Raw genomic sequence first — 13762 nt, forward strand, 5'->3', positions numbered from 1 at the left:
TGGTTTTTGCACAGTAACTTGAGTTGTCATCTCGCTACAGGTATCAGACTGGTGTCTGTGGCAGTTTGCAATAAGGAAGAACCCTGTCCATTTCAGGCTTTTAACCTTGAAAGTTTTCATTACTTTTAACTGAAAGCAAAAAAATGGTTTCTATATAATAACTTCAATAGTCCACTTTCTACTCTAACCGTTCTTTGTGGAAGATTTGCAAAGCAGGTAAGGAAGAATCCAGTCGATTTTACTTGTGAAAGGTAAAAAATGAAGGTCATTGACAGAAATAAAATGGTCACACACAAAAATTAAAGTCTTACCATAAACAAACTTTGCAGATAGCTTACACTTGATGTAAGGTAGAACCCAGTCAGTTTAGAGGGTGCAAATGTCAAAGGTCAAGGTCACTTAAAGAAGAAAAATTATTTCTGCACAATAACATTAGTTCTAAATCACAGGCCATAAATAAATTTTGTAGAATGCTTGCTTTTAGGGTAAGGAGGAAGCCCATCACTTTTTGGGTTAAATGTCAAGTTGACTTTGATGGATCTTGGAAAATGTCTGGCAATAGCTGTATTTTACAGGTTTACAGCTTAGGACACATTTTTTATTAAAAACCCCTAAATATTCATTTATCTCTTTCTACATTTGTATAATAGAATGAATGCACACATCAAGACCTTTTTGCCTATTTTAAACACTTCTTCACAGGAGAATTAATTAATTACTTTTTTCATCAAATGGTTCAGCTATTTGTTATGAAAATTATGAATTTAAAAAGCCACATTCAGCTTTATCTAATGATTATTATAATAGCACTGATATAACTTTTGTTAGGGTTGCCTTGCTTACTTTCCAGGACACATCATCTGAGTTCAAAATGTCAACCTTCCATTATATAGAATGTTCTCAAAGTCTATAAAAGAGACAGCCAGGACCATTCCGACTACCACATCACCTACTCAAGCTAAGTAGTCTTCTTCTAATGGTTATATTGTTATGCACACACATAAAAAGGTCCTCATTTGTTTTCCTTTCTTTTACAGGGGGAAAAACTTGGATCTGGTTTGAGTATACAGCAGATGTTGCACCAGACTCTCAATTTTGTACGATTTGGTAAGTGGACATATACCCCAGTCAATTTTGTACAATTTGGTAAGTGGACATATCACCCAGTCAGTTTTGTCCTATTTGGTAATGGACATATTACACAGTCAGTTTTGTCCAATTTGTTAAGTGGACATATCACCCAGTCAGTCTTGTCCTATTTGGTAATGGACATATCGCCCAGTCAGTTTTGTCTGATTTGATAAGTGGACATATCACCCAGTCAATTTTGTCCAATTTGATAAGTGAAGTCGTCATATCACCCAACCTATTTTGTCCAGTGCGGCAAGTGCAGTGGACACTTCATCCTTTCTATTGTTTTCATTCCTATATTCTAGTTTAATTTTCTTCACAAAGAACATTTGCTAACAGTTTTTAAGTGGACATATCACCCAGTCAGTTTTGTCCAATTTGATAAGTGAAGTCGTCATATCACCCAACCTATTTTGTCCAGTGCGGTAAGTGAAGTGGACACTTTATCCAGACTGTTGTTTTCATTCCTATATTCTAGTTTCATTTTCTTCACAAAGAACATTTGCTAACAGTTTTTTTTAGCAGATTCAGCATCTTTTTAAAAACAGATCTTTTAATGTGAACATGCTATGTACCAAAAATTGAGCAACACTCCAGTGAACAGTAAGACATCTTTGATTGAATTGAACACGGAATATACAAATAAAATTGACACACTTGATTCATTAAATGGTCACTTTAAAATATTTTACTTGTGTCTAGTATTGAATATATTAATGAAGAATTTCATTTTAAGTGAACTCACCCCTAATTTATAGAATGTTATTTATTTGTGTTGGTGTTTCAAAACTTCTTATGTATATAATCTTATACCTCTATAAGATATCATGAGATTGCAAATATAAATAAAAATTAATTAATGTAACTCAGCTGCCTCAAAATCGACTGCCCCAGTTCCCACGCTGTTATTGTTATTTGTGTATGGCTAAGGTGATGGAGGTCATGGTGTGCTCTTTGAGGGAATTTGTCAGTCTCTGTTGTTCTGTTTCATTTTCAGTGCTTGTAACATCCATCACATTATCATTAAATCCATCTCCATCTGCTTCAATCGCTGCTATTATTTCTTTTAACTCATTGTCAACTAATTGTTAGAAAAAACTCAGCAGAAAATTGCAGTGAAAAGTCACCATAATCAGCCATTTTGCTCGACTGTGTAGCATATGAATGCTAAATTGTATAGTAAACTATGCATTTCAATCAAAGAATATTGGAAAAAGTATAAAAATGTATAAGTTGTATATATTTGCTGAATTAAAAATTTAAAAGATGAAACAATCTTTTCACAATGACATGTCTGCAGTGTTTATTTATACCGCAAACCAAAAGTAGTCCCAGAATTTATCGATATATCCATATTTCCAGATCAGTATTACGTGACCATTTACATTGAATCATATTGCAGAAAATCCATTTCATTTGTAAAAATTGGAATTATATATAAATAACAATTAATTAATGATCTTAAAGCAGCAAAGGGGCATTAACTTTAAAGGTTTTAAAGTTGCAATTTACTCATTCATGAATGCTCAACAGAAACAATTTATTTACTACTGCTCTGCTTGCTTTCCTTCCATGGTTAGTAGTTAGCATGCGGAATTCATGACTTGTATGGTGCTCATTCGAACCCTACCCAGAATGTGCCACCATGTGTCTCTAGGCAAGACACTCAACTCCATTTGCCTTGAAACATTATTCCTTCTTGTGTGTTGATCTGCTGTTAAACGTTGATCAGCCATTTCTTACATAACTGACAGCAATTTGATATCAAATACATCCATTTAACTCATTCGGCCCCAATCCCACCTGTAGGCGTGATCAGGTTGTACCCTACTTCCGAGCTTTGCAGCATCAAGGTCATTTAAGATACACCAACGTGGGTGGTATTATGAAAAAGCAGACAGATATAGCTCTACAATGATACCAAATAATCTGGAAGTTCTAGTTGCACTACAAAATACAGAGTCCATTTTTTTGACCCGCTTTTTTTTCACCCAAAAATCGATTGTGTTCGGAATGCGATTTTGTGTCCGGATTTTAGACCTTTTGGCCTCAGATCTGAGGCAGACTGGTCTGAAGTGCACACAAGCAGGTGAACCTTTACAAAAACTAGGATAAGGTGGGCATTTGGAATAAAGAGCAGTCTCCATATGAAAATGATGGGTCCATTAAGCGAAACAATCAACAAAAACCCCAAAGAACTCCCACTTTTACCCTTCTGCGCATGAGCAAGCAAAATAACCAACGGAAAATGATGCTTCTAATACAACTAGGTATTATTCTCATGGAAAATCAGTTGAATCCCGATGTATTACAATGTATTTAGAAATAGCCTCCAAAATGTCTTTCCTACTCGCATTTCAGGCAAAAACGTCAAAAACATCTGTTGCCAAATGAGTTAAGTAGAATGTATATGATATTGACAAAAAAGTGAATTTGATTCTTGTGTTAATGTTACAACTGTGTTGTTATTATTAATTTGTTAATGTAAGTAACAACATGTGTTGTTATTATTAACATATATGTAACAACATATTAATATGTTAATGTGTGTAGCAACATGTGTTGTTATTAATTTGTTGATGTGTGTAACAACATGTGTTATTATTAATTTGTTGATGTAAGTAACAACAAGTGTTGCTATTATTAACATGATATATGTAACAACATATTAATATGTTGATGTGTGTAAAAATACGTGTTGTTGTTATTAATATGTTGACATATATAACAACTAATGTGTTGTTAATTTTAATATTTTAAACCCTGTTCAGCAAGGTGAAACTGGTAACTTTAGATCTTATAATTTTTTTCTAGATAATGAACTATAAACTTGTATGATTGCCAATATAATGCCTCTTTTTTATGATTGCCAATATAATGTCTCTCTTTTATATTTGCCAATATGTCTCTTTTTTATGATTGCCAATATAGTGTCTCTTTTTATGATTGCCAATATAATGTCTCTTTTTATGATTGCCAATATGTCTCTTTTTTATGATTGCCAATATAATGTCACTTTTTGTGATTGCCAGTATGTCTCTTTTTTATGATTGCCAATATAATGTCTCTTTTTGTGATTGCCAATATGTCTCTTTTTTATGATTGCCAATATAATATCTCTTTTTTATGATTGCCAATATAATGTCTCTTTTTTTGATTGCCAGTATAATGTCTTTTTTTATGATTGCCAATATAATGTCTCTTTTTATGATTGCCAATGTAATGTCTCTTTTTTATGATTGCCAATATAATATCTCTTTTTATGATTGCCAATATAATGTCTCTTTTTATGATTGCCAATATAATGTCTCTTTTTATGATTGCCAATATAATATCTCTTTTTATGATTGCCAATATAATGTCTCTTTTTATGATTGCCAATATAATGTCTCTTTTTATGATTGCCAATATGTCTCTTTTTTATGATTGCCAATATAATGTCTCTTTTTTATGATTGCCAATATAATGTCTCTTTTTATGATTGCCAATATAACGTCTCTTTTTATGATTGCCAATATGTCTCTTTTTTATGATTGCCAATATAATGTCTCTTTTTGTGATTGCCAATATGTCTCTTTTTTATGATTGCCAGTATGTCTCTTTTTTATGATTGCCAATATAATGTCTCTTTTTTATGATTGCCAATATAATGTCTCTTTTTTTATGATTGCCAATATAATGTCTCTTTTTTTGCTTCAGATATTAATCCATTTGATACCATTGTCACAAATCTTAATTGTGAAGCAAAACTGAAAGTGAGTACCTCTTATTTAAAAAGATTAATTTACCACAAACAATTTTAGATACATTGCATCATAATTTGTGTGGCACTTCCAATAACAGCTAAGTTGTTTGAAGAAAAAACTTATTGAATCTGAAACATTTAATGCTTGAATTTTTTTTATTTGTCAACAATTTCACCGTTTTCATGTATTTCTGTTTCTTGTAGAAGCTAAATATTATTTGTGGCACATAATGAAATAAAAGACAACTGTTTGTATTGATGATATCTGAAAGTATGGAAATGTAAATTACTTTTTGGGAAGTTGTTAACTTTAATAAGTTTGTAAGTTAGAAAAGGATCATGATCAGCATGATGTACAATCCAAGTTCATCATGGTCTTTTCAAGTGTGGATTGCTGCACCACACCCCTAGAAACCATTTTTGTACTTCATAAAGTCATCTAGCTTTGTCCCTTCTGACTCTCGCAATTAAATGAAGACATTGAGAACTATATCTTAGATCTCCAGACAACTTGTGCACCGTTATCAAAATGTATTTGTAGTTTTATTTTGATATATATTTATAGAAAGATTTAATATAATGCCAAACAGTTTTCAATTTTAACTTGGTCTTTAAAAACCAAATTTAATATCAGTAATACTTTACCTGCTATTGACACTTTATTGCTTCTTTTCCTAGGATTAGTCTCTAGTACAAGGTGAACATTCCCTCCTAAAATTAGTAATTGGTTGTCTAGAACACAGATGTTTGCAAATTCATGTTATTTGACCTGATTTCATTTAATCATATCCATTTCTGTGTTACATTTTACTTTTCTCCCCAGTCTTTGCATTTATTTACAGTTATCAATGTCCATATTTGTCTCTTTTTATTTTGTCCAAAATGTTAGTTAAAGGGTAGTTCTGTTATTGTATCCCCCTTGTTGGTACCAGTGTTGAGTTAGCTATTACCCTCATCAGTTTTATCCCCTGTCATTTCTTTGTTTTTATAGTTTTGTTTTTATAATTTTGTTTCAACCTTTCAGCATGCCACATTATGTTGGCAAATGCAGTCATAAAAAGGCTGCTTCAGACACATCACCTGTTAGATATGTGCTAAGTGTATTCACATTGCCTGATGTCTTTTCTGTGCATTCTAGTTGGGGTTTGGGTTAAAGACTCTCACCAACAGGAAGTGAGGGGAATGTCTACCTCCCATGGCTACATGGATGAGTTAACCTAACCTCCATTGTTCAATAGACTGGGCATGTGGTAGACCCTCCCTGTCCCATCAAACAACTTTATTTTTAAGGGAAAGTTGCAGGGGTTCCACTCATCTTCTGCTTCAGTGTGGGATTGTCAATCCACGTCTCCAAAGAGAAAGAGAAGGAAATGGATTTTGCAGAACACACATAAGTTCTGTCTTGCTACATAAGCATCATGGAGACAGAGTAATGAAAATTATCAATTCTAGTGGATGTAAAGAGTTAAAAGAGGTACTGATTGTGTCAGCACATTCTCCTCTTCTGGTACCCACACCTCCATCCCTTACTGGTCAGGTGATTTAAGATGAACTGTGGACATTTGCCACAATCAGTGTCCAAAGCCATTAAGGTCTTAACACACAAGGATATTCTCCAATTCAGAGACATTCGCAGGGATCAGAAAAAATGCAGTCTTCTGTTTGCTTCCCTACTCAGTTGTGGTAGAGTATAGTGCAGAAGTTGTCACAAAGCCAGAAGACAGCCAGACAGCAAAGTGGTTGGTGAGACACCTCTTCAACCTTGCAACCCATTGCTGCAGTGTCTAGACACAGAGTGCATTCACCTACTTGGTTACTTAAGCTTCCCAGCCTGGATTCAGGAGCATTGCCTGGTAGGTATTTTAATGGGGATCTGGGCCTACATTCTATGCAGATGGCTCAAGGCATAGATGGAACATAAGGCTCATACCTTATTTAGCATGTCTTCACATGCCATCTTTTTATGGCAGCTTCCTTCAAACATTTGAGGGAAGAGTCTCAGTTTATGGCCAGCTTGTAGAGGCTTTTTGCAGCTGTTGCAGTGACAGTGAGACCCTCCCTCTTGCTCCTAAAAGAACCACAAGACCTCCTTTAAAACAACTTCTTGCATTTCTTGACCTTCATTCATTTAACAAGGCTGCAGTAGGCACCAGTGCAAGAAGACATAGCCTTCTTTAAACATCCAGACTGGGATCTGCAGTAGCGCAATGATTAGTGTGCTAGACTCACAATTAAAATGGTGCCAGTTTGAATCTTACTGTCAGACCAGCCTGGGTCAGCTACAGTGTGTTTTTGGGCAAAACCCTTTACTCGAATTGCCTCATCAGCAAATAACCTACTTGTGTTGCTATTCCATAAAGCACCAAATCAAACCAAAACCCTCCCAAACAAGGTTGGCAGTCAGCCTTAGAAAATCACTCCCTCATCTGCCAGGTCTCCACTTCCTGACAACCAATATTTACCCAGACCTTTATTGGAGCTCCACTTCCTGACAACCAATATTTACCCAGATCTTTATTGCAGGTCTAGTCAGACCTAATAGATGATGCATGGTTCCATTCCACAATAAGCGATTTTTCACTTCTGGGATGCTCCACCTCTATCAGAGACCCTATTTGGTTTCACCAGACCAATGTGGACTCCTAAAGGGAAGAGGTATACACCCATCTTGGGAAGGGGTAGTAGAAAATGTGATAAACAGTCAAAACCCAATATACTGTTCCCAGGTCCCCATGGATCAAAAGGGAAATTGGCCTCATCAGCTTTACCCATTAAATAAGTTGATTCAGGAAGAGCACACCAGCCTCAGTCAGAATACCATCAAGGCAAATGACCAAGCAACGACCTCCAAACTGCTTACCTACACCTTCCCTCTTCCTATCCCATAGCAAATTCCTGTAGTTAAGTCTGGACAAGGTCTTTGAGTTTTGGGCTATTCACTTCAGCCTAGCTTCCTTGCCCAGAGCCTTTACTGGGGTAATGGGAGTAAAGAAGATAACAAATGATCATCATTGTTTTTGTTTGGAAGTCTGGAACCTCTTCCAATCGACAACTTTGAAGGGCATCTCTCAGAGTCCGCCACATTCCAGGCAAGAGAAATATTCTAGCAATCAGCCTGTCTAGGCAGGGATGATAAGTCCTCACAGGATGTTCTCTGCATCAGTCAGTAGTAGAGAGTCTCTTTTGGCTATCAAAGGAAGCCAATGGAAAATCATCAATTTAGTAATATCAGAGTATGTGCTTCTTCTGTTACAATGTAGTTTGGAGGTTAATACAGATTTTTGTTAGGTAATATTTACCTGCTATACTAGTAATTACCAAATTCCTTTTAGTCTTGGTCCAGATCAAAGAAGAATGATATTCCAAATCACAGAAGTGACTAATGCTTCAGACTGGGAATGGGATCATTTTTGTTCTTGACCTCTAAGTACTAATTACAAGATGAATTTATTCCCCATGTCCTTAGGAAAAGAGATATAAAAGTAAGAAAGCAATATAGTAGTACATATTTATTAATAGTTTTCCTCCTTCTGCAACTTATTTCAGCCTTTGCAACAACAAGAAATTTATTTTCTAAAGAAATTCTTCGATTATTCCATTTTTTGAAAGTTTAGAAAATTGGTACTACAGAAAGTTTTCCGTGCATAGAACACAGAAGTTGAGTGACTGCAGAAATAGTTCATAATGTGTGCATCATTAGTTTCTTTTTCTGGCAAAATGTGGTCAGTGTCAAAGCCACTAACTATTTAGAAAATATGTTGATTAATTATTTGGATTTTAAGTCGAGAAGCCACAGTCACATATTTTCATATTTTATTTTCACAGAATCTTAGTAAGGTAGTGCTAGATTTTCTCCGGCAGTGTCTGATAGTGTCTCCAACAGAAAGGTAAGGGAATTGATACATAAATTAATGCTTATATTGCAACATGTAGAAAAAGTGTATGAACCAAAAATTTACCTATATGGCTGAAATGACAGTTTCAACAGTTATCAATCTAAGTTTGTTTGTTTAAATTTCTATTTTAAGAGATGACAGTTTCAGGTGTAACTTTTCATGAAATTAGATGTTTTGCATAGTCTTGATTGGCGTTAAAATATTTTTCACTCGAAGATTAAGCTTCTTCAAAACTCCTTATCAAAACAAATCATGACGATTATGTTTTACAGAAAAGTGTGTCCAAATTAGATAAGAAAAATATATATTTTTATATGTTAAAGCTATGTGTGTCTTACCTGCATCTGCAGACAGTTGCATTCTGTTGAACATTATGTTGTGTTGATTTTAGTAGATTCTATTGAACATGTTGTGTTGATTTTAGTATATTCTATTGAACATTATGTTGTATTGATTTTAGTTGATTCTATTGAACATTATGTTGAGTTGATTTTAGTAGATTCTATTGAACATTATGTTGTGTTGATTTTAGTAGATTCTATTGAACATTATGTTGTGTTGATTTTAGTAGATTCTATTGAACATTATGTTGTGTTGATTTTAGTAGATTCTGTTGAACATTATGTTGTGTTGATTTTAGTAGATTCTGTTGATTTTAGTAGGTGATTTCTGCTACAACAGGAATTCAAAAGACCTAAAGATTATGACAGGTTGAGAGATTTAACAAGAAGTTATTGACCTTCGTGGGTTTTAGAACTGAATTTCTGAAACTGAGCTGGAAGCTGTTAGGGCTGAAACTTGCTTTTCAGACTTTTTAAATGCATGTTTCCTTCACTGCATCAGAACACACTTCTGAACTTTTTAGTTGAATCCTTCACTGCATCAGAACACACTTCAGACTTTTTAGTTGAATCCTTCGCTGGATCAGAACACACTTCGGACTTTTTAGTTGAATCCTTCACTGGATCAGAACACACTTCAGACTTTTTAGTTGAATCCTTCACTGCATCAGAACACATTTCAGAATTTTTAGTTGAATCCTTCACTGCATCAGAACACACTTCAGACTTTTTAGTTGAATCCTTCACTGCACCAGAACACACTTCAGACTTTTTAGTTGAATCCTTCACTGCATCAGAACACACTTCAGACTTTTTAGTTGAATGTTTCCTTCACTGCATCAGAACACACTTCTGAACTTTCTGAATGCATGTTTCCTTCCTGCATCAGAACACACTCCAGACTTTTTAGTTGAATGTTTCCTTCACTGCATCAGAACACACTTCAGACGTTTTAGTTGAATGTTTCCTTCACTGCATCAGAACACACTTCAGACTTTTTAGTTGAATGTTTCCTTCACTGCATCAGAACACACTTCAGACTTTTTAGTTGAATCCTTCACTGCATCAGAACACACCTCTGAACTTTTTAGTTGAATGTTTCCTTAACTGCATCAGAACACACTTCTAAACTTTTTAGTTGAATGTTTCCTTCACTGCATCAGAACACACTTCTGAACTTTTTGAATGCATGTTTTCTGATTTTGTGATATGGAAAAATATTAACTGATTTTTGAAAAGATGTTATCGATGTTGGTGTTTCTCTATTGCATTAAATTGTGCATATTTTTGCATTTTGTACACCACTAAGGGAATGGCCATAAACCGTGTCATACATTCTATAATTTATGTAACGTGTAGGAAATCAGGTACCACCTCTGCATTTGATCAATAAGTCATACACTTTGCAGGTCTCCCTTATGTACGTGCAGTCACACTTTCTCAAGGAAAATAAATTAGATTATCCTAATGGAGGTTATAGAAAGGTTCCTTTGGCTGATAAGTATACAGAAGTAACTCAGATGTATGTACGTTATCCATTTTTGAACAGTTTGCTGGAGTGGTGCAGAGTCTTGCAGAAAATTTGTATGCAAAAACTATGTTAGAATGAGAATTGTCTCTCCATCATCTTCATGTAATTATTATGTGATCTTTTTTTCTTAGACCTAGTCCAGAAGTTCTACTTCAGCATCAAGCTTTTGTCCAGCACAGACTTTTAAATGTGAGTTTTTTATATCCATTATTTTTGATGATATTTGGGTAGAATTTTCAAGCTGAGGAATATGTATGTAATATGCACCATCAGTTCAAATAGATCATTTATGATCTATAATTCATAGTTATTCATTCCACTTAAGCTTTGAATTAATTTTTATTTATTTAGCATTAGTGTTTAGAAGATGCAATGTTTCAAGTGTTATCTGCCAACAAAGATGTCATTTTAACCAGAGGTTATTTTAACCAGTAATTTAATAATATGTGTGCCCCCCATCATAGTGACCCTTGTCCGTCCATCAGTTTGTATGTCCATCTGTGATTAGGTTATGCATTTAAGTCGGTTTAAGGAACAGGTGGGGCAATGATGCTCAGTGAACACATAAAAAGTGTTTTTAAACGTTGCTTCACAGTCTACAGTTTTCAAGAATTACATTGTTTTTTTATGAAAAGCTTTCTATCATCTCGATTTTTAAATATTTGCTAAAGAAATTTTTAATGTGGAATTTGCATTTTTACCATGCATTGATTTGTGCTACCTTTGTTGTGTTTCACTGTTTGTAGAAATGTTTTGTAATACGTTTAATGAGAACTTGTTGGAGCTGGCACTCTTTTAATCAAATAAAACGTCATCTAAAAAGTAGTCACATTGCAAAAATGAGATATAAATGTCATTGAAAATGTAGTTATTTTACATGTATGTTTTCAGATACCACTTAAAAATGGGATATAAATGTCATTGAAAATTGAGTTATTTTACATGCATATTTTTAGATACCACATAGAAATGGTTATCAGCTGTTTACATCAGAACTTCGATGTAGAGACTTGGAATTACCTAGTTTAATTGATGAATCAAGTGATCAAAGTAAGTTTACATTTAGAAAAATGAGTTTAAAAAATTAGGCAATACAGATGCATGTGGGTTTTCATTAAAATAAGCATTTAAAATTATATATATATCTATTTTTATTATTTGAAAGAAGAGTCAGACAGGGAAGACACATTATTTATGATTATAGTTTGAATTGCTGATGACAATTTTTATTAATTTGATCAAATACCATGATTGTATTGCCACGGCAGAAAAAGCATGACCCTTAATGCATTGATTGTGTTTGATGGTTTTAAATGGATGTGCAAGTTTTGTTAACTGAGGGAGGTAAAACTACCTTTGACATGGCTTTTTTCAAAAATTTTAACACATTTCAGATTTATCTAACATTATTATTTAATTAACAAAAAGTTGAGGACTTTATTGATAAAAGAAAAATGCAATGTGCATCATTTTAATAAACAGTATAAGTGATAATTACAGTCCATAATTTGAATTAAAAGAAACAAAAGTTAATATCATAAATACTGCATATTTCATTTAGGTGAAATTACAGATTTGGTTTTGAATGTTTTTGTCATCTTTGAATTACATGCACTATTTTTTTTAATAATAGTATTTTTCTTCTTCTTCTTCTTCTTATTATTAGTAGTAGTAGTAGTAGTTAGTAGTAGTACTGTTAGTATCATCATTATTATTATTATTGCTTCTGCAGACACTAGTCCAGATGACCATTTGTCAGAGAGAAGTATGGAGGAGGTTTACTACCTATGGAGGTTGGCAGGTGGGGACCTGGATGCTGCCCTCAGAAAAGCTGAGCTTATAAAGACCAAGCCTCCTATTACTCTTATACCTAGGTAACTTTTCCTTAATTAAGTCTTGTCTCTGCTTTATAAGATACCACTGATGTCATCAACATTAGATTTTGTATTAGATTTATTTATGCTCTAAACTTGAGCAGCAGGGAAGTTCTACAGACCAGACGTTCCAGACCAAATAAAGCCTCCTACGAGAACTTTCTCCGTAGAAGCCTCAGATTTCAAAAATAAAGCTTCCTACGAAAATTAATTTGCGTAAATTCACTCCTGACTGCAATTTTTTGTGTGCAAATTCAATGATTCTAGACAAGTAAAAAAGTGGGGGGGGGGAATTTATTCTGGTGTCGACAAAGTTTGCAAAGTTTGGCTGCAAGTCTCATGAATAAATTTGATCAAGACCGATTCGATACCGACTTCGTGGATCATGAAGATTTATCGTGATGAAACCATGCGGCGTTGCCTGGGCGCGGCTGAAGAAATTTTTGAATTTGTTTATGTCCATGTCGCCGTTGCACCAAGTCTGATGAATATTTCTCAGCGTGTGAGTATCAACGCCATTGAAAACGGATAAGATATTGCAATTGTCCCTAATTACCTTTGGAATTTGCGTATATCGCTGCGTCACGTAAATAACATCGGTGTTCTTGTGTCGGCCACGCGAGAATATCCTAGCCGGATTAGTTTGCTTATCCAGCATAACATCATCGAAAACAACAAGATTATTAACATCGCCATCTAAATTTTCCACGGATGGAGTTTCATTGATGTCTGTGATGAATTCGATTGTGCCTTCGTCGGTATTGTCGCTAAATTCCTTTAGTACTTGATAGCAACGCTGATCATCAACGGACGGTGCAACCAAATACAACTTATCCCATTTTAACCATCGCATTATCAAATTTAGCAACAACTGCGTCTTTCCAGAACCGGACGGGCCAATAATTATCATCCTTATCGAATTTGGTAACACCGCGTTGTGTTTCACCTGCTCGCGTTTCTTCGTGGCTGAAAAATCAATTACATTCATGTTACTAGAATACATGGATCTATATTGTGTTAAGTGTCGCACGCGCACAGCTACGATAAATCCAACCGAAATCGTCACACGCAACAACAGGAACGCAATTGCAGGAGAATGCGAAGTTTGTAATACACGCAAGTTCAGATTTGTAAAAAAAAAAGTAGAAAAATCGGAGGAAACATCGCATCCCTCTTGTCAAAATTACCCGGAACTCCCTGGGCGAAATATCCCGGAGAGAAACATCTGCCAGGATACAATTACT

At 34.6% G+C, this 13762-nt stretch overlaps 1 protein-coding gene across 4 annotated transcripts in view; it reads left to right on the plus strand.

Annotated features, from left to right (window-relative positions):
• Positions 1-13762, plus strand: part of LOC149797800 (TBC domain-containing protein kinase-like protein) — a 185784-nt gene that overhangs the window by 111963 nt on the left and 60059 nt on the right. For all 4 annotated transcript variants that reach the window (XM_089962774.1, XM_089962772.1, XM_089962773.1 and 1 more), the window contains exons 7-12: positions 1038-1107; positions 4831-4886; positions 8702-8763; positions 10776-10833; positions 11601-11694; positions 12377-12518. In XM_089962774.1, the coding sequence (XP_089818900.1) occupies positions 1038-1107; positions 4831-4886; positions 8702-8763; positions 10776-10833; positions 11601-11694; positions 12377-12518 (482 nt within the window). The remainder of the gene's footprint in view (positions 1-1037; positions 1108-4830; positions 4887-8701; positions 8764-10775; positions 10834-11600; positions 11695-12376; positions 12519-13762) is intronic.

Source organism: Sinohyriopsis cumingii, chromosome 6 (genome assembly GCF_028554795.1).
Source record: "Sinohyriopsis cumingii isolate HCF-2022 chromosome 6, ASM2855479v2, whole genome shotgun sequence".
NCBI lineage: Eukaryota > Metazoa > Mollusca > Bivalvia > Unionida > Unionidae > Sinohyriopsis > Sinohyriopsis cumingii.